The sequence below is a fragment of the Falco naumanni genome, chromosome Z (assembly GCF_017639655.2).
Source record: "Falco naumanni isolate bFalNau1 chromosome Z, bFalNau1.pat, whole genome shotgun sequence".
Classification (NCBI taxonomy): domain Eukaryota; kingdom Metazoa; phylum Chordata; class Aves; order Falconiformes; family Falconidae; genus Falco; species Falco naumanni.
In genome coordinates, this window is record NC_054080.1 from 60,384,231 (window position 1) to 60,406,835 (window position 22,605).

General features: G+C 35.7%; 1 protein-coding gene across 5 annotated transcripts in view; it reads right to left on the reverse strand.

Annotated features, from left to right (window-relative positions):
* Positions 1 to 3,162: 3,162 nt before the first annotated feature.
* AP3B1 (adaptor related protein complex 3 subunit beta 1) overlaps positions 3,163 to 22,605 on the reverse strand; it is a 161,988-nt gene continuing 142,545 nt past the window's right edge. For 4 of the 5 annotated variants that reach the window (XM_040579493.1, XM_040579495.1, XM_040579494.1 and 1 more), the window contains exons 26-27: positions 17,392 to 17,530; positions 3,163 to 3,915 (exon numbers count right to left, since the gene is read on the reverse strand). In XM_040579493.1, the coding sequence (XP_040435427.1) occupies positions 3,762 to 3,915; positions 17,392 to 17,530 (293 nt within the window). In that variant the 3' untranslated portion in view covers positions 3,163 to 3,761. Of the gene's footprint in view, positions 3,916 to 17,391; positions 17,531 to 21,584; positions 21,620 to 22,605 lie in introns of those variants that run through there. The other variant, XM_040579496.1, reaches the window with a different exon arrangement.

The window sequence follows — 22,605 nt, forward strand, 5'->3', positions numbered from 1 at the left end:
CCTCATATCAAGAGGATTTAGAGCCCATGTGGTTTTTTAGGTCCTATCCAATACATACCTGGATATTCCTTTGCTAATGTACATTTCCTGTTTTGTTCCTGTTTTAGTAAACATCATCTCGTAACAGCAGATGATGAGAGCTTCAGTACATGTTGTGTTTAAAACAGGGGAAAAAAAGTTAATTCCTTCCTCCAATTTACATATATTGCTTTATAAATGTTACAGAATGACACCTGGTTCCTGAGTTAGTAGGAAAGATCATCAGGAAAGCCTAATTTATCTGTTCTACGCCATTCATTATTTCGTACATTGTATCATGGCCCTGCTCTAAAAACACTTCCATTATTTCCATTATCATTTCACAGGGTATTCTATTTATATCTTCCACTATTTTGTTCCTACCTCTAGACCCATTTCTACTTCTGCTATTTTTAGTTAGAAATTAGTTACTAGAATTAAAGCAGGCTATGCATGAAAAGATATTATCCTTTCATACAACATCATAAAAAGTAAAAGGAATAAGAGGAAAAAAATTGTTACTTTGACTGTCATGCATCAAGCCTATGTTCATGTTCTGCCATCCATAGAAATATAACAGCTCTTCCCTACATCCTATCCTTTCCAAATGGTTTGAGTTATTTTGGAATAATTGAATTTGAAAAGTCAGTTGTTAAAAAAAAAAAAGAAAAAAGAAAAAAAAAAAAGAAAAAACCTCTTCCTCTTCACAAGGGGAAACATACGTGTGTGTGGGAACAACCAGGAAGGCAAAGAAGCAGCAAACTGTCCATCTCCCACTATGCAGAAACTTTCTCATCTGCTTGCCTGTGCTCTTGTTGCAGAATTCTTCAATCTGTAATTACCAGCATCAGTTTTAAAGCTTGGATTAGTTCACAATAATCTTGGGAGTCTCTTTGAGTTTTACTTACCTTGGGCATGCGTGAATTCAACAGCTAATCAAATTATACTCAAATTTCCTACTGATGATAATTTATTTCCGTTTGTAGTTGCTACCGGTTTTCCTGTTTCTGCAGGTTCCGTTGCACTTGAACCCTTCATAATTTCAGTAATTAACCCTCACCTCCCACTCTCTAAACTGGACCTCGACAGAATTCCCTCACCATCTTAGCAAAGCCCACCTCACCAGTACTGCAATACTATGCTTTAGCCTTGCTCCTGCATCTGAAGTTGCGCGTGTAGGTACATTCCAAGGCTGCCTAGGTCTAGATTCTCACTGAAGCTGGGTGCTTCTCGTTGCACAGCTCCTCGCTGAAAAGCCTGCCCACAGAGGTGGGAGCTGCTGCTACCTGCTACATATAAGTCACTCTGAAGTGAATTCTAGGTTGCACTTTCGACTAGTACTCTACTTCATATCCTAATAACCTTTAATATGCCTCTATGAATGATGAAAAGTATGAAAAAAAGTGAATTAGAAGTGATACACAGCAAAACCAAGAAAGTATTGCTAACTGGCTGAATTATGACTGAGTGCAACTTCCACTATTAATGTAAGGCATGTACATGTGCTCATGCTTAGGTTTTTGAAGAGCTCAGCTTTATTGTATGCAGAGATATTTTACTATTTAAATACCTGTCTTTATTTATCTCCAAGTTGCTGTTTGCCAAAGGCAGCGTCAATTTTCAAATCACACCATCAGCCTAGATACCTGTATCAAGAGTGTTTGAACCACTGGAACAAGTCACAAAGCATAGAAAAAATGTAAATTAACACCAGAACTCCCCAAATATCCCTACTATACACATTTCTGGGCTTCACTATTAAAATGTATAAAATACTCTAGGGAGGCAGAAATTACTCAGCAATGTATATGACTTATACAGCATTAATATGCTTTCCTTTGATTTATACTGTGGTACGAGAAATAATTCTTGTCTTCTCCTTTACAAACATGGCTGAAGGGTTTTGGTCTTTTCTCAGGAAGTGTGGTTCTGCACCTTCCCCTCACCACCTTCTCACTGAGTCTTAATGTCAAATACTATGCAGACCACTAGGCATTTTCTCTTAGATGATAATATTTCCTATGACGAATAATTTTTCATGTTTGAATAACTTTTGATACCACACTTGAAAACTGTAATTCAAGAAAAACCTTACTGCAGGATTAGGACTTCAGAAAATAATGTAAATGTTGATTAAGAACATGTATATTTCTGTTGAGGGCATAAGACTCTTGTTTCTTTGTCTGAGAAGTACCAGTGCATTTTGGGTGTTCGCAAAACCTAGCTTCTACACAGAAGTACAATTTACATAACTAAAAAACTCAGCCCCTCTTCAGTATCTGCCAATAAACTCTACTGCACATTGGAGCTACCTTTTAGTTCTACTGAATTTTGGTAGAAAATTTTAGAAGAATTTTCCGGTGTACAGTAATGCAATATTTCTGATGAAGGCAGTATTTCCTATCATCCAGAAAGCTAAACCAAAACAGTGCCATTTAGTCAGCACCAGAGGACCACGCAAGGGTCCTGGTGACAAAGCAAGCGTACAGTTATCCAAATATCTTCTCCATGTCATGAAAACATCTGTGGCAGAGCCATGAGTTAGTAAGAAAAGCCATGGCGGAAGCAAGGAGAACTGATACGGAAAGACAAAGCTCAGCACCTTCAGTCCTACCATGTAACCTGAACATGAAGGGAAGGTCAAAACCAGTGACACCCAGGCTACAAGCAGAAAACTGAGTGACACAAAGGTTGCACAGCTGTTGGTCTTCTCAGCCCTTGAATTTCTTCTTTTTGCCTTAAGCCCTGGTTTACGCACAGGTGGGATATGTCTTAATCTCAGTTTACATAAGAAATCTGAAGCAAAGATCTGAACAATTTATTAAGCTAGATGACAGTATTTGCCACAAAAATCTAATAATCAGTATTTCATATAATACTAATTTCTAATAATTCAATCAGTATTTCATGAAGGGGCCAATTTGAAAATAGGCAGACTGGCTTTGTTTAGTAACAGAAATGTAACTGCATAGCAGAAAACTACAAATTAGGAGCACAAACACTGGGTACTTTCACAAGAACAGTTTGCTGATGTACATGTAGTGTCCAACCTTGTTAGTATTTAATTTAATTGACCATTTATATACAATACTGGCGATCCTTGTTATCAGTTCTCTACCAAAACAAAAAAGAGGGAGCCTCTGCTCATAGCACTACTTTATTGGCATCTTAACTGAAACATTTGAGAAAATGGCAGCAGGTGGGAACAATGTTCTTAACAGACAAGTTCAGGTTTACAAGCATTTCCAGAAAGCAAACACCACTTGCTATACCTATTGTACTTTTACACTTAAGCAACAAAATCTCTCTGAAGCATATAGTCGTTGTATGCTGCTGGAGCCTACCTGCCATTTTAACTCAGTTTTCAAGCAGTGTGATTTCCCTTGAACTTTATCATCTAGTATCTGTCCACTACAGTGGGGAAAATGGATGGGGAACAAAGGTAGCGGGGGAAGGGAGCAGAGAGGGAAGGTCTAGGGTAGAACAAATGAGAAATACATTTAGAAGCGCAGATAACTGACAGTAAAATATATGTTCTTTGGTTAGCACGCAGAGAAAAAAGGAAAGGACTTGCATACATGATAGATACACACTAGCATTCTAAAGCAGAAGACAAGAATGTCAAGAGTGTATTCTTCCCCCACTGCCAGATGGAAGGGCTATTATTATAAATGAAAGGCAGCAGTAGTGGATGCCAGGCACTTTTGTTGCGTGCCAGATTCTGAAGTCCAGATGTAAGCAGGTTACCCCTGGGACAGGACAGGCTTCAGCTCCCGCAGCAGAATAGAACCAATCACGGTTTTCTCAGTGTTTATGACGAGCTGTGCTGTAGAGCTCTCCTTCAGCTCCACTGTGACTAGCATCAGTGACCCACTGTGCACAGTCTTAGCTGCAAACCTGGAGGGGGAAGGAAAAATAAAAAATGAAAAATAAAAATCACCGAGGATCTTTAAGGTCAAAGACTGCTAATATTTCTTTCTGCAAAAGTGAAATGAGCTCAAATATAATAAAATGCCTCCAATTTCATTAATGTATTTCAGGGGATAAACCATAAAAACCTCCATAAATTCTTCAGAAAGAATTTGTTCAGCATTGCGTAAATATTTTTGCATTTAAGAAGGACAAAAACGTGTCATGCAAAATTATGTATTTAATAGTACAAACTAAATTCTATTTAAATAAAATCTCAATGTAAACTCTGTTTCTTCAGTTTGCCTACCATACTTGTGCACACGGACAGCTGGAATTCAGCTGTAGAGAGTTTTCCATGGATAACTATCACTTGTGTCCCAAAGAAAATGCAACTATGCTAAATGTAGTAGAAAATTCCAAACCCCCAAACTGTTGTACTGTCAGAAAAGTCCATCCTCCTGCCATCGGGAATTAATTCAAACTAAAAATAGTCAAAGATATAAACATCCAACATGATAATTTGAAATGATCCTAACAGCAAGAGACCAAATCATTCTGTCTGTTATCTTCAGAATTATTAATCTTGAAATTGTGACCAATATTTCTAAATATAGTTCCTAAAAATCCTACAAAGAAAAAAAATACCCACAAAACAAAACAAAAAACTCCAAACCAAAACAAGCCTCCCCAAAATCTGCCACAAAAATATCCAACCAATCAGATAAACAAAAGTTAGGACTAATGTACTGTTACTAAATTCCAAGACATGAAGAACCCACTAATTACATGGAATTAAAAGCAAAACTAACCTTTTAAGCACCACAATTGACTGAAAAGCCATTTTAGGCACAATGAACTTCTGTCAATCCTGTTAATTCATTCTACATGCACAGCCAGGCCCAAGAGATGGGAAGGAAGAGGATGGCAACAGCCTCCTCTTCCATCTTCCACAAGGAGCACACCAAGCTTAATTTTTTCCTTCCCCCCACCACCCTTCCTTACTTGACAACAACAAAGTTGCTGCACATGGGCTTTTGAAAAAACTAACAAGTGTAGAGCAGGTCTGTGACCCAGTCTGACCCCACTTTGCAGGGCCAATCTCCTCTCCTCTTTCTGAATGACACGTGTCTGAATCAGAGCCATCTGCCTCAATTTGCGAAACATCTTCAGCCACAATAGGACCCAGTTAGCCCTGACAACAGCTCACAATACAGAAAAATCAAACTGCTGGGCTGACAGCATGCTGTGGGCTATTCAAGAGCAAACCAACTGGTCAGTGTCTCATGTCTGACAATTAGCATGGGCCTTGCAAAGCGCCTACCCAAGCCCTTGGGGATCTGTTTAATTACCATCAACATAAAAGAGGGAGTTTATCAGGAGATACTCAAAAAACTTCACTCCAGACTTAATTAAAATATTAGCCACTTAAGCAGGAAGCAGGTTCTCTTTAAACGAGAAGTAATTTCTGTCTTTTTTCTTTTTAAACTAAGCATATCAAAATCTCATAACACATTATACTAATTAAGGAAACATGGGGCACTTCCCTAATGTCACCCATCACAGGTCAATCCATTTCTTTTGTCCGGATTACAGATACATTCAAAGACCTCTCCCTTTAATAGGATGTTCTAAAACAACGTTACTACTATAAAAATTACCTACTTAGCTAGTTATATTAATGATTTCATCTATTTGCACTGCAATGTAAGAGATGACTATTTCTCTTGTTGATTTTGACAGGGGGATAATTATAGAAACAATAGTCTTATTAGTCACTTTATTTACTTAACAGTTTCGTCTTGGGACAACACAGAAGCAGATTATGTCTGAGTATGCACATAAATAGGTTGGTAGTTGGCACTCCTGCTGTGTTTCATAGCCCTGAGGCTTGATTTTACCCTCTTTTATTAAAAGCTGAAAGTGATACAAAGTCAGCCTTCTGCGAAAGCCAAGGTGGCCCAAAGCATCACAGATGAGTTTTGCACTGGTATTTTTACGTGTACTTGCAAAATCACATGGGGGATCAACAGCACTTTTCCATACCTCTGAACAAAACATGTAACATCAATAAAAAGTGAGTTTGTATGTGGTTTGCAAGGTGCAAAGGGTCTGATACTTGGATAATTTTACACAAAGTGTCAGTATGCATGACTAGCAGTGGTTGATCGGTTTATATCAATGGTCTGGAATTGCTTAGTGAAAAAAGAACTGGAACAGAATGGGATGACCTATTTCATCATTAAAAAAGGGTGTATAGAAGGAACAACCACACAATGGGTTTACCACTGCTTTTGAACTTTGAAAATCAAAATCTGCTTCTTAAAATAGGGAAGATAAGCATGTTTGTGTTAAAACTCCCTTTAGAAACAAAATTATGTGATCTGTGAAGCTGAATACAGTTATAAAAGGATGAAGCAGTTGACTTTTGGTTAGAAGACACTAGCAGCAAACCTGTTTTCCTGATTATTTAGATGTTTTAAATATACTGGCATTGAAAGATTTTGGCTAACAGCTGCTTTCTGACTAAATATATGTTCCTGTATTTACATGTTTAGTTTTATCGTAAGTCCACGTGGATTTTCCAAAATGTGTGTTGTGCTCAACTAAATACTTAGACCAGAAACACATTAAAAAAAAAATCTTTCAGCAGCAAAATTTAATTGCTTTATAAAGTAGATATTTATTCTGTGCAAGAAACTTATTTTTCCCACAAGGTCAGTAATTATTTTCTACTTTTTCTGAAAGTTGATATTGCCTTAAAGGTTAGAATTTAAATTAAAAAAAAAGAAAAAAACAACAAAAAAAAAGAGAAAAAAACATTAATAAACCCAATCAGAATTCACAGACTGAAATAAGCCTTGGAAACTGCACTGTGGTACATTAAAATCTAGCTTGTAAATTGGTTGTTTTTAAGTCCAAAAGAGAGAATTTGACCTATGGACAACTCTTAACATAAGAAGTTTTATTATGAGCATGGTTCTGCTGCAACAAATGATGCATCAATGAATATGAAAAAAAGTAAATAAGAATACCATTCAGAAAACAGAACCAAATATTTACTAATAGTTTCAAGATGGCTGTTTCTGCTATACTGCAGTTACTTTCTAGTTTTCTTTCTGTGATAAAATTAATTCTAAAGCTTATTTTACATCACTAAAAATATTCAGGAAGATTTGCAGCTGTTAACACTTTTCCCATTTAAAAAAATCAAGACAGATTAGAAACATAACAGTGTGAGATATATTTGCTTACTCTGAGTTTTTCCAATTTTTTTGTTAAAATATTCTGAGGATATGTGACATTGCAAAAAAAGAGGAGCTGTTCATGCATTATTTTTACATAAATATAGTACCTATCAGTAAGTAAGGAAATATATATTAGTAATCAAATTCCAGATCAACATCAATGAAGTACTGTATGTTTTTTGAAAGTCATTCAGCCTTTCAAGAGTTAAAAATCAAGTACATATTCTTTGTCATGAAAATAAGATTTGTTAATGATTATCACATAACAACATTTGATTTATAGTTGATGTAACGGAAAGACACAGTGTATCAGATACTACAATGTGAAAGCATTTGCCAAACACAGGCTTTTTAATGATGACTAGCCTGACTGCAGACTAGCAGTTATTTTTTATTTGTAGACTGAAAATAGCTACAATATACAGGAAAAGCATTTTTACAGGGAAAGGTTATGAAAATTCCATGCCAGTGAACAGACAGCAACACAGTAACTCACTCAAAATCTGCTCTTAACATTCAACATTTGAGAAAGTAAATTTACACCTGAACACTCACTATCAGGACATTTGTTTACAGCAGTGCAGGATTTGTTACACATAATTCAACAGCACTAAAACATACATTCTATCCTGTCAGGCACTCCTCTTCCTCTTTGGTTTTCCTGTTCTAGCAGAATTTTCTTCTTTTTCTGTCCTACTGCTTACCAGAAACAGTGGCAACAGCCCATGGAGGCTAAAACTTGTTTTTTTCTCTGCCCTTTCTTTAAATCTTGTACATGAAGCCTTCAATTACTGCCTGCTGAAGCAGACAGAATCCTATTAGTAAGAAAGACAATCAGAAGATGCAATGCCCTGCCCTAGCTGTAGAAAAATAATTAGTCCAAAGTTGACAAATGTGTAATCAAGTTATGCAATGAATATATTCAAAGGGGGGAAAAAATTCTGCTCTGAATTAGTCTTCAATTTACAGATCTAACTAAAAACAACTACGAAGTACCTTCCAGTGTATCAAGTGGACAATAAAAATATTTGTATTTTCAGTAGTCTAAATCTTCACCTTAATCTACTAAATTCTATCTATGTACAGGTTTGACTTTTAAATTAACATTTCATCAAATAATTGGCTAAATTATTAATTACTTGTAATCATTCTCTGAGTAAGCCTTAAAACATGAAAAAGAAGTGTTTGGAATAGCAATACTATGTATTAGTTCTTACCTGGGGACAGAGTAAGCTTAATACTAAAACATAAGCAGAAATATACTCACAAAAAGAAGGATATTTTCTTAAACTAGTGATTTTAACCTCCAGAAAAAAACCCGCTTGTTTAACATTGGTTATTAATCATAGAATTTAATGAATATTTACCTTAAAAATATTATAATTTGACATTTTCTTTTTTCCAGTACCTTCATACAATTTTAACACTATTTTAGAATAAATTGTTCAAAATACCTAAATCATTACCATAATGTAAATATTTGCAATATTAACTCTTTTTTGGTTTAATAAAATAATAAAATAGCAAAATAAATTCCGGTTAAATCTGTACTATATTTTTACCACTTTTAGTTCTCCTGTCAAAAAAGATTTTTTCTCCTCAGTTGCCAGTGAGCAGTTGCAATATACCTCTAACAGAAATGCAGGAATGAAGTGAGTCTTCTGAACTTATTGCCCAATACAATATGTTCAAAAAGAAGTTGCATGAATTTTTTGTCACCTTCCAAATTTACCTTTAGTCAAAAAATTTCAGCATTTTTATATGTAGGTATTTGTATCTCCTCCCCAAAACTTCAATAAACTAAAAGCCTGAAACCAAATATTTGCTCCTCACACCTATTGTAATTATAATTGTAATACTCGATCTATTTTGTTTCCCCATCTAGTCAGTTATTTTTATTTTTCTTAAAAGGCATTTAATATGATAAGTATTTGAGAATTACATACAGTCCATTTTAAAAACAGGCTATAAATTTTAATTTGCAGAAAAATTATTTAATTCCAAGAAAGTTCCCATACAGAAAAATAGTAAAACATTTAACTTCTTCAGAGATCTTTCAAATAAAAGATACTCTTCTGTTCGGCTATTTTAAAGTGTTAAATGTTTTCTGTTTAAACAACTGGCTCAGAAGGTTCCTGTTTGTTTTTCAAAGAAAATGCTGCACATTATTTTTCACTTTACAGCATTCAGATACAAAAGCAGTGCTGTCCTCTAGTGGACAGCAAATACGCTACGCTAGAACAATCTATTTTGATTAACGTCCTATCTAAAATGACTCACTCATATACTTTCAATGTTAACTTCAAATTTAATTTCTTTAAGTTATTTTTAAATTTTGAGACCCATATGTAAGGTCCTTAAATACAACAATATATTTAAAATGTTAAGGGCCTTAACATTATGTTGTAGAAAGGCATTCCTGATCAAGTATTTCGTACCAGTTAATCAAAATCCTTATATGCTGACATACATGAAAACTGCATTGATACATACAGGGCCCTTTTGTTAGCAGGGAGAAAATATCAAGGTTTTGGAACATTACGATTTGATTAAGAAATTAAGGAATATCTACTAGAAACTACCAATTAAGTACTTTCATGTTTAAAAAATTCAGTTTTCATTTTCTCCTACCATAAAAATATTTATTAAGGATAGTGACTAATCAGAAAGACTTTTAGCCCTGGCTGACAAAAATAACATAAGTGGTTAGTTTAGCGGGGCTTTTTTTTTTTTTTTTTAAAATAAAAAAAGTGCTAGAATTACTTCTAGCATAAATTGAGAAAACATTAAGAGTTTACAACTTTTGGCTACAATAAAGCCTGAAATACTGTGGACATGGATATACTATTCCATTTACATTTCGATCTCCTACAGGCAAAGGCTACCAGAGAAACTGTTTTGCCTAGGGTATTTAGCTCTCTGATTAATTCCTACTTGAGAAACTAGGAAGCAAAATCAGGGCTGCAGGTCTACTACAAGTTTATTTACTCGGCTACCCACTGCAGCTCTCTCGAAGAGCAGAAAAAGATGACTGCACCCCACGGATAAGGAACCACAGAAGCAGAACAGCCCACATAACTGCATCAAAGGAGCTACTGCCAGAGGTAGATTTCACTTCATTTGAGCTCTCTGACAGGCCAATTGCTTAGTAAAAAATCTTAGGAAAGATTTCTGTGTGCACACAAAGCACTAAAGTTCTTTAAAAAAGTCTTCCTGGATTTGTAAGATCTGTTTGTCAGCTACTGAAAACACGATTGGATTCAAATGGTGTAACTATAAACAATTTAGATTTCTCAGAAATTTCTACACTGTGCTTACCCCCAACAGACAGGTGATAGCCCCTCCTTTCTGACACACTGGAAGCAGATGCAGTTGTTAGTTATGGTAAGCTGATGGGGTCTGATCACCAACTTTCTGCCTAAGAATTCTTCCAAATTCAGTACAAATTGAAAGATCAAAATCACAAGAGAAATTTTCCAGGTAGATCCCTTTAAATGGGGTTTTGTTCAATATAAACCTACCTACAATCACATACCTTTTCTCCCCGCATTGTGTTGCTAGATTTAAAAACATGTGGGGAGGATAACTGATTACTAAGCACACCATTCTCTGATAATCAAAATTGTCTGTAAGCAAAACCCTCTTTCCTTTGAGAATCAGTCTGCCAATATACTATAAATGGGACATGACAGGTTGCAAAATGATAAAAAGGGGTGAATACAACCAGACTGTCAGTCTGATGCACGGGGTGGGGAATAAAGACTGGTGAAAAACAAGTGTTGATCCTTGGATTTCTGTTTTTTAAGCATTTTATGCAAATTTCTGTATTGCTAGTTGCTTTTACATTCTTCAGCACTTCAATACTCATCCATTGCAATGTGCTTAGTGTCATATTACCTGATTTTTACACAGTACATTTTTGATTTTGCTAAAGGATAGTAATGCAAGTCTCCAAAAGACAGGTGGAAGATATTTTACATCTTGTTCAATGCTTTCTTATTCACAAAATCACAGGTCGTGGGTACAGTAAACAATGATGTACTACACACAGCAAGAGCTGAACAAACTGGCATATCTGTTTGGTGCACTCAAGTGTCCTTAACAAATACAGATCCCAGAAGCAGCATAGTCACTGCATGCAGCTGTGGTTGAGCTCAACAGACCGGCCCCAGCAACAAGCAGAAGTGCTGTTTTGTGCTTCTTGTTTAAAAACTAGCTTGCTTGGTGCTAATTCAGGTGTCTACTATGACAACACACTAAGAAATGACAATCCTTCCTCTGCAAGTTCTGGTGATCTCTATAAAAAAGATCTATAAAAGATCATTTCTATAAAGAAGGTATTAGAAAAAACACTGTCATGATTTGAATGGAGAAGGATTTTAAAATGTGAAATGGCTGTTCTGAAGCAGATTAAGGCTTCAGTGTTGAAAGAAGCTGAGGTTTGATTTTCTCTGGTTGTCCCACATTGGGCTGTTGAAATTACAGACTTGACTGTCTCAAATTAGAGTACGGAAATTAATGCTGTCATGTATTGCAAGAGTGCTGGTCAATGGCTAAGGCCATCCTGATGAACTGCAGAACAGAGATAGGTATGACACCATGCTCACTTTCTAGCCCAGCTCTTTCCTAATTGTGGATTTCTTCCAAAATACAACAGCATCAGCAGACTAGAGTCCAATGGATTATTAAACAAGTTGAGGTTGACTAAAATTTGTTTTTCATATCCACCCTGATGGGTTCAGACATTTATCTCACTGACTGGTTGGGCAGCATGCAAGTAAAGTCTTCCAGAATGAAAGATATGGAAAAGGTGTTCTACCTTGCATCACTTTCCAGAGCCACAGTCACTGAGGGAAATAATCTACTAGAGTACAACGCATTCCCTTTAAGAAATGCTTCAGAAAGTGGAAGGCAGAGAGGTAGGCAGGTAAAGATGGCCTGACTCTCCATCCCATATTCTGACATCAGTGGAATCACACAAGCATAAGACAAAGTGAAAGACTGAAGAAGCAAATCCAGTTTTTGATCCCAGCTCTGAACGGACTTTTCTGCAGCATGCTACTGCCAAGACATTAAAAGCTTTTGTAACGTATTTTGCAGGTAGAGGGAAGAAATGCTTTCTAGATGTATTTCCATTACCTTCTTCCTAAGCCAATTTGCCCTGAAATACCTCTTCTTCATGCAGAGGGCCTTATGTAATAGTAGACAATATTTTGACACTTTCAAGAGGATCAGAAGAGTATTCAAGTTATTCAAGTCTTTTTAAGATTAAAGTTAAGTCTGCAACTAGTCTTGTCATTCTATCACCATCTGTTGTCTTTTGCTATATTCAAAGTGAAGAAAATTAAGATTACCTATCCTGATAGGAGGTTATGGAGCTGAAAATGAATAAAGGAAGAAAAGACCTGAGGAACTTTCAGAATATTCATCTGAAAGGAATAAGCAACACATCTTGAAAGTAGCACTAGCATGAACAGCATTTCTGGATAAATAAGGCTTGTGTTGGTTAAAAAGAAAATTACTGAAGATCTTGAGTTTAATAGTGTCTCTATCTCATCACATTTTGAAATATGTAAGAACAGCCTACAATTTTTTTTTTAATATGTAACACAATTGTTGTGGTTTAACTCCAGCCAGCAACTAAGCCCCATGAAACCTTGCTCATTCCCACCCTGGTGGGATGGGGGAGAGAATTGGAAGGGTAAAAGTGAGAAAACTCATGGGTTGAGATAAAGACAGTTTAATAGTTAAAGCAAAAGCTGCTCATGCAAGCAAAACAAAACAAGGAATTAATTCACCACTTCCCATCAGCAGGAAGGTGTTCAGCCATCTCCAGGAAAGCTGGGCTCCATCACATGTAACGGTTACTCGGGAAGACAAACACCATCACTCCCAGTGTCTCCCCCCTTCCTCCTTCTTCCCCCAGCTTTCTATGCTGAGTGTGACATCTACAATGTGGAATACTCCTTTGGCCAGCTGGGGTCAGCTGTCCTGGCTGTACCCCCCCACACCCCCCACACCCCCCCAGCTTCTTGTGCACTCCCAGCCTGCTTGCTGGCGGAGTGATGTGAGAAGCTGAAAAGGCCCTAACTCTGTATAAGCCATGCTCAGCAATAACAGAAACATCTTGAATTATCAACACTGTTTCCAGCACAAACCTAAAACATAGCCCTATACTAGCTACTACAAAGAAAATTAACTATCCCAGCCCAAACCGGCACAGCAATGAATGTTACTGCCCAAGCAGAGACAGGGAACTGAAGTGATGGTCAGTAGAACAACTGACTTTGAGGGAATTAATGTCCTCAAAGATGTATGCTCTTACCTTGAAGAATGAAAATTTTGTGGTAGACTTTCCTCACTGACAACAAACAGCTGACATACTTTGACTGAAAAGTACTGGGTCCCTAAACATAGTTATTCAGACTGATCTAATTCCCTGCAGGAACAGATACTTTTCTTTCAACATCTTTGTCTTATATATTCAAGTGATGCCCACAGATGTGGTCTGAATGACAAGGCAGAAGCTTGGTGCCTTAGCTAATTCTTTTTGAAATCACTTTGTCAACATCTATGCACTCCTCAATCCAGTTCTAACCCTTCCTTTTCCAAAATATTTTTAACAAACAACAGTTCTCAGAACACTGAACTACCCTAATCACTCTTGTGAAATAGTATTTTAAGAAAAATAATACATGTTGCTTTCTGAAGTTTTTACATTTAAGGAGACTTCATATTTCCTGCTCAAAAAAAACCCCAAACACCAAAACCAACCTCTTCTGAAATTTATTTCATATTATTGCTTTTAGTAAAGCCTTTAAAATTGAAATAATGTTTCCCCTTGAAAACAAAAGCAAGAGAAAGCAAACACATGAAATAGTTAAATCCTATTAAGCCTGCGTACGGTGCATTCTCACACTCTTACAAGGCCCAGTAATCTAATAGCTTGTTTAAACTCATTTGAAGAGCAGGTAACTACACTTAAGGAAGTAAAATTGTACAGCAAATGTATTTTGCAAATATATGAATATGAATACGCTATTTGCAATACTGGCTATTGAGTTAAAAACTTTTGCAGCTATCACTTGAAATAAAACAGGTCAGAAAAGAGGGTTTAAAATCGAACTCTGTTATCTGGCATTTTGTTCTACAGTAAGTTAACAGATGAACTACTACATTTCAAGTAAAATATCAAAATTCAGTAGCCCTATGGTAAAGAGAGAAAAAAATGCACGTACATGAGTGTTGCTATACTGTAATACGGACTAATATATAGCCAATGTGTTTGACAGGTTCACATTTATTTCATTTTTCACTGGTGACTACATGCTCTTCTGTTGATATTTGTTTCAAGTATTTATTTTCAGATCTTCATTATATTTGCTCTGAGTGTTTTCACTTGGTGCAAAAATACAATCCTAAATAGGGTTATCAATTTAAGGAGCAGTAATTGGGTCCCACCATCATGACATCACCTTTGTCATGAGTACAAATATGTTTAGACTGAAAAAAACCAAGAAACACGCACCCGTTCATGTCCATTAGCTACACTTATATATACAATTTAATTTTGAATGAGTATATTGCATTACCAGGCAATATAAACTTCTTGGCATTGGCCGTTATTAAATAGGGCTTAATCAGTTGGGGATGACCAACTAAGAGATTAATACAATTCATGCTACACAGTGCAGAACGTCAGTTTAAAAATAGCACTACTTTTCCTGTGTAAAAGGGTATGTACTAAGAACTTCCAAGAAGTGAACTCAAGTAGTCCTCACAGCAGCATGACGAGCTGAAACAAGTTCCTGTATGCAATTTTTTCACTCAAATGCCCCTTGCAACAAACAACACAATGAAAATACTACAGAAAAAGGAAGAAACATCAGTTTTAACATATTTTTATTGAATCTGTAACTGCTTTGTCAAAGTAAAAGGTGACTGTTTACTCTCTCATCCTGAAATGGTGTACGTGTCACACAAATAAAAGATGGCACACTTCTTGCAGCCATGAGATTTTGCAAAAAGAGACTCCATTTTTGTTTACTCTCCTGGCAGAGTTGATTTTATCCAAATGTATGTATACAGTTTATATATATACAAAAACATAAAAATATTTATGTTTCAGTGTTTTGAAAGTGTTCATTATCTAATCTCTATCTCAAATACTCATCCATCTACATCTAGAATTTACTTCAATGATAACGTAGCACTATTTAAGAGATGAACAGGTTCATCACAGTATCAATTAGTTAATATTCTCTTCCTGTTCTCACCAGAAACTGGGTGCAATTCTGACAACGTATTATCTGTGAATTCTAGTTACTTACGGTGAAGCAAATGAAGGAGTATTTTCTAAATACTTATCAATGCTGACATTTCCTGTAGGCCATTTAAGTTGTTATAAACAATTTTTTTTTGTCTGATGGATGTTATAAATGCAAACTATCCTGTAACTACTGTGGCAGACCGAATGCATCTTATTTTGAATCAAAAAAAAAAAGATTTCAGGATGCTAAAGCACTCTGAATACTTCAGCCTGACCAGAACATGCCTTCAACCACTGTCTCTGAAGAGGTGTACCCAAAAGGATGTACATCTTCAATTTCTTTACTGTTGGTCAAAGACTCTGATTTATGGAAAACCTCCACTAAAAAAAAAAAAAAATGGAGAAAGACAAAAAAAAACCAGCAAGAGAAAGCAAGATCAGATTAGAAACTTTGCTATAATCAGGAAACCTGTGGCTGAGTGAAGAACTAAGCTATTATTTTAGGGATCCTTTTTGAGACTCAGTCACAAAACTATCCATCCCTATGTGCTAAGTCTCATGTGATGGACAGAGTAAAGATGGAGAACACCTGTATGCTGCATACACTTAAGCTTCTTTTGATTGACTCTCTCACCTAGTCTTTGAATTGATGTTGAAAACGCAGCCTGTATAGATCCCTCAGGGATGCAACAAATGAGGACTCTTTCATGGAGGAGCAGGTGTCAATAGTGACAATCATTTCAGTGCAATTGCACTAGCTGTACCATGTTTTTATGGTGAAACAGAATTTTATCATTGACTGTATCAAATACGTAGAAAAATCCAGCTGGGTTAATGTTAATGCAATGCGATACAAATGCCCAGTGATGCCAGAAGGAATAAATGCAACAAAGAAAAGTATCAGGTTATTAGTCCTGTGTAAGCTAAGAGGACTCTCACTATTCCAAACAGTCCTCAGTTAGCAAAATTTCAAAGGAAAACAAAGAAAAATCTTTCCTTTAAAAGAAGATACTTCGCTCTAACTGAAATAGCAAAATTCAGGGGGTTAAAGAGATAATTCACACTCTGGAACGGTTTTTAGTAGATGCTAGGAGAGGTGTATGAATTTTCTTACTGCAAGACCAGATTAACAGCTTCCAATTACATCTTGCTGTTATTATCTGTGTCCACTCAATTTTCCACACATTGCAATTTTCCTGTTTGTGCCAGTCACAAGTAAGAAGCCATACAGATTCATGGGAATAAATATTTTGAGTCAATCACATTAAAAGCTGTCATTAACCAGCAGTCTTATCAATTCCACTGACATCCTGTACCACAGCTTTCGTATGAAATGGATTGATCTACAAGTAACATGTTGAATTTAGGTAGGACCAGTGACTTTCTTGGCTGATCCCTGTTTTTCCTTGCATGTATATAGGAAGGACAAGGAAATGTTCTATTTAATGGTCAACCTGCATCTACAGAGAACTTCATCCAACTGAAAAAAAAAAGGAAAAAATCAGGTTCTAGGTTTAACTAGTTGGATAACATGGGTAAAAAATTAATGTGGGAAAAACAAGCTGTTTCTCACAGATTACATACCTGGACAAGGCCACTTACTTTTGGAAACAGAAACAAAACCCCCCAAACCATACAGAAGCTCTTGAAAGTACTGTGCTTTAAAAGGCTACCTTTCCCTTTGAAACAAAACCAGCCAACTCCCCCTAACTATGTGCAGTAAAGTATAGCTGTCTGATTGTTCTACATACATTCAAATAAAGATCTGAGGATACTTAGGCATATGTTCATATCTGCTTAGGATTCTGTTAACATTGTAATTCAGTATCTTATGCATTAAAGGCGCGGATAATAAAATTTTCCCTAATATTATCAAATGTTGATGAATTTTTAACTAACAAATTCGTATTAAAAGGTGGTTGCACTATGAATGACATGGAATCTTACCTGTGTATGTTATCTTGACCAGAAGGGACTACACCCAGGTTTGCTGCCTTCACTACCCTCTCAATTATTACAAGTCTAGTAGAGTTCTGCGGAGCAACAGCTATTGTAGCAGATGTCTCATTCATTCCTGTCAGCATCCCTGAAACATTAAGTATTAATTATGAATACTTTAAGGTTTGCTCACTTACTAAGCATAAAACCAAAATAAGAGACTTCTAAACAAAAAAACCACATTTGCATTGAAAGTTAAATCATTCATTGAGAAAACAATTTTATAAGAAATCACATAATTACAGTAATTTATTACTTGCAATGCCCTGTTATTAGAAACAGATTACTAATAACCAAACAAAGATATGTGTGATACTAATGCTACTGTAAAACCAAGATGGTGCTTTTTCACAAAAAGCGTAACTTAAAAGAAGGATGTAAACACAGAAATGAAATACTAAGTAAGACTCATTTGGAAAAGTCCAGCTTAAGTAAGACCATATACAAAGACACCTCGTAATATTTCAATCATAAGATCACTGCATTTAGTTATGATTTCATATCCAATTGCTAAAAATAATAATGAAATTCGGATAGTAGTCCTTGGTTTAATTTAGTTCATGAAGATAAAGTCATCACATTAGAAACTGGGAAATGCAGTTAGTATCCATCTCTCTAAAATGTCACAATAAACTATTTAATTAAAATATATTTAATATCACAACAAAATGGAACAGAAATGACAAGATTACATCCAAACATACGACAAAAAAAAGTAAAGAAGAAAATTTTGTTTAAGGACATTTTAACAAAACCCACCACTTTTCTATCAACATCCACTGTTTAGAAGAATGATTTGCTGGACGGTTGTGTTGATTAAAACCCAACAGTAACTACAACTTAACATTGTGTGTGTACTTTTATGCTATGTTCAGAAGCTGAAAGCAGACAAACAACAGAGTACAGTACTTTAGGCAGAAATAATGAAGTATATGAAATCCACAACAACATGAACAATGAAAAAAACCACAGAAGTCTCAAAAGGCTAGTATTTTAGGGCTGCACATACAGAGCAAGCTGCCCTAAGATTCTTAATAGAGCAATTAAAAAAATAAATGCAACATTTTGATGCCTTAGAACGTGCATCAGCTGCTGTCACAAAGTAAGAAATATCAAAGTAAAAATGGAATGGCTCATAAGCAAATAACTGGGTATTTCTGAACATTTTCTTGAAGAAAATAAAAAACAAGCATACAACTTCTATAAAGATCAGCTTTATCTTGGGAATAGAACATTCTGTTTCAAATTGTTTTAACTTCACTATTAGGCAAAAGCTTTAAAAACTACATATGCAGACTAAAACTGCTTTTAAGCAGAGCACAGGGACTGACATAACACTGCTGAGAGATGTGTGTACTCATTTAGGATTTAAACCTTCTCCATTAAGCTCTATTGAAGAGCAAATGCTGAATAAATGAATGCAACTATGTTTATGTTAAAAGCCTGTTTCCCGCAGCATGTAATTAAAGGAAATGTTGTACAAAGCCAGTACTTTTGTCAAGCTCCTGTAAATGGAAAGATGGATAGCACTCAGAGAAGTGAATGCATTGCTTCATATTTAACCTTAACACTCTTGTCATTAATGGTTTGTCTAACTTGCTCTATAAAAGACAAGGTACTGCTCCATTGAAGTAAAATTAAAAAAATCAACTAAACCATGCTTTTCAGAACAGAAGATTCATTATCGTCGACTAATGTATTGGCATAAAGCAAAGTAACATCCTATCAAGTAAGGCACACATTCAATCTGCCTTTTCACCCCCCTTTATTTTTAACTCATGCTGTTTTATTGTTATAGGCAATTTGTACCACTCAGCATGACAGTGTAAACTGAATCAAGATTAATTTACATGCAAAAGAACACTTAGGAGAGCAGCATGGTAAGCAAATGTATTGTTTCGATTGCTGAGGTGGAAAAGAACCTGGAAAGAAAAAACTGGTGCTCTAATTAAGGGGCATCAAATATGATTGCTCATGGTAGTCAAGGGCCAGAAAATAGTAAATGTCCAACCATTTAAAGAATTAGTATCTTGCTTGTTAGTAAGACAAGTTGGATATATAAATCTTAATAAAATTAGGTAAACAATTTGTTTACTTAACCAAGGTATTTATTTTTTGTTGTTCCCCCCCCCCCCCCCCCCCCCCTTTTTTTAATGTGAATCGGGTATACACTTTTTAAAAAAATCTACAAAATAATTTAAAAACACGTCTGTAGTGCGAAAAATAGTTTTATACTTAAAGTAGTTTGAACTGGCTATTTTAAAAACACCTTCATAAAAACTCTGATTAATATCCAGCTATAACAACCGCATGCCACCTTTAATATTGCTTGAAACATACGAATCTAAGAAAACTCTAGTCAGAGCAGAAAGCAGCAATTAATCTGGGTTAACTAACTGATACAATGAAATAACTGTACACATTTTTAATAATAAGAGGAAATGGAATTGGAAAAATTACACTGGTAGGTAACACAGTATGTAAGCTACCAGAGTAATCCTACTTTGAACTAAGGCAAGGGGAGTTTTGCAACTGATTTTTAAGAACAGCAGTCAAGTAAAAATTCATATACAGAGTTCCCAACAGTACATGTCTCACTTATGCAGACATCCTGCTACAGAAACTGGATTTTTCATGGGGATGTGATGTAGAAGAGGGTATAAAATCTGAAGGCCTGAAGACCTGTAAAAACATTTAACCAGAACGGTAAAGAGTAGTTGGGCAATACCATTTTTATCCACTGTTTCCAAATTGTCAGTCACAACATCAACCACTACCTCAGCTGCTGCTCTGGGGAATTACCTCATCGGAGGATTCCCCAGCTCAGGAGAGAAGGGAAGGGAAGACAGCATAGCAAGGGTAAGTGTTATCATGCGCAGCATGTGAATAAATCCAGCTTTTGAGGTTCTCTGCTGCTGCCACTAGATAACCTTCACAGCCATGAATATTCAATAACCTGTCTGTTCCCCTCTCCTTATGCCATCAGGAAGAAAATGGACATATACAAATGTAACAGACAATGCAAAACAGCAGAGTGTAATTGAGTAAAGATGTGTAGCAATGAATTGTCTTCTACACAGCAGTATAATACCGGCCATTTCCTCTTTAGCATTCCTATTAGGTTACACATGCAATTTAGATGTGAAAATCCTTAAACCCCATACATATTCTCATTCTCCTCCAATAAAATATTGCATTTCTAATATTCTCCTCACTCATTCACTATTTTTTACCTATTTGTTTTGGTTGCAAATAAAATAAGGCAGCTCCAGGTACAAGGCTCAAAACATCTTATGACCAACAATGTATAAAAAAAGGAAAAAGAAAAAGCATGACAAGTGAAAAACAAGTTATATAAATAAGATTCATTTGGAGAACACAGACAAATTGAAGTTAAACACAAAATAGAATAATATATACCAACTTCTAAATTGCTCTGCATTTATTATTGCAATTTGGATTTTTCATTTAGCAAGATCACACAGTAATTCTCCCCAAATGCTAGCTGCTCCTAGATCTTTGTAATAAATACATATGTAAAATTTAGAATGGAGTCCTCTATTACCATGAATATGCTGAAACAACTGATATCTGTAAGAAAAAAGATGCAATAGAAAAGGTTTTTAAACCTGTGGTAAATTTGCCAGCATCAAGTCCTGCATCAAAGAATGAATTCAGGAAGACAGAGAGAGCGATACAGAAATGCCAAGAGACCTTCATAGATTTACAAATACTTCATATAAACAAATTTTCAAATAGCTTTATTCAGAGTAGCCTTTCTGCTCTATTAAACATAGCAAACAGCTGCCAGGTTTATTCAGACAAATAATCAACAACCATAGAAGTAAAATGGCAGAAGAAAAAGGAATTTTGGCAACAACTCCACAGAGGACCACAGCTATTCTCCAAGTACACTTCTTCTATGTGCTCGTGGTTCTGTATGGCCAGTCAGGAGGAAAAAAAGCCCTCAGTCACAGTAAAACATAGAAAAATTCTATCAAAACATCACAAAGCAAGCAAATATAAAAACAGGGGGAGGGGGAAGAAGCACAGTAACCTGCCTTCCTTTCACTACCTTAGCTACAGTTTTTAGAAGGGTACAGCTTAAAATAAATGTGCCACAACCTTGTTCAATCACTCACCTTGGCTTGCTGAGCAGGTACAAAGCAGAGGCAGACTTTAGCCAGCAAAGGGTAAGAACAGCAAGTAAGTATCAATTGGTTAAGAAAACAAAGCACAATCCCTTAACTTTTCACTGCAGCCATAACCTTAACTGAAAATGATCTGGGCAATATTCAAATTACTTTCTTAATAATTCAAAAATACAAAAGCAAGAAATGCTCAAAAGCAATAATTAATAATACACAGCATTACTCATTGGTGTTCTTGACTGCTTGACGGATACACTGAGTTTCTGAGCCTTACACTGCAATGAGACAAGATCCCATGGGTATATTCTCCTCTCAATGTGAAGAGATTTACACATGTAAATCCCAATACATTGAGATAGATGAGTAAACACTATTATATGTGAATGAATCCAAAATGTAATAGTTTTTATTTTTAAATATCCAAGAATCATATCCAAATTAAGGACAGAAGTACGGACTACTCTGTTTAACACACAGTGAAAGCTAAGTACAATTTTCTGTAATTACTTTGTATAAAATATTCAAATCACTGAAAGCTCTTGTGGACGTTGTGTTTGGACCAGCATCAGAAACCTACAGTCTTTAAAGATGCAACATTAGAAGAATGCAGACGTGTATAAAAATGTCACCTCTCTAAAACAGTATTCCAACAAGAGTATTTTTTGTTCTATTAAGTGTTTGAAAGCAAAAAGATTAAAATAATCTTCAAAGTAGCTGAGAAACAGGTATATTAATAGTATTTAAAAGTAGCCTTGGAATAAAGACTAGTAAACACAGACACGATATCAATGTCTATCTGGTTCGTTTCCTTGAGCTGGGCCCCCAACTTTCTGCTTTACTGCTAGCAGGAAAGCCATTCACACTTCCAAGACAGGAAGCCAAAACTCTCTGAGGCCAAAGATTGTTTCAGGGCTTTGTGCTTTTAAAGGCACACTGAAAAGCTGCCAATACCACTGAGCATCTTTTTAGAGGTAGTTTTAAATTAAATCATTATTATCAGACTGAATAATAA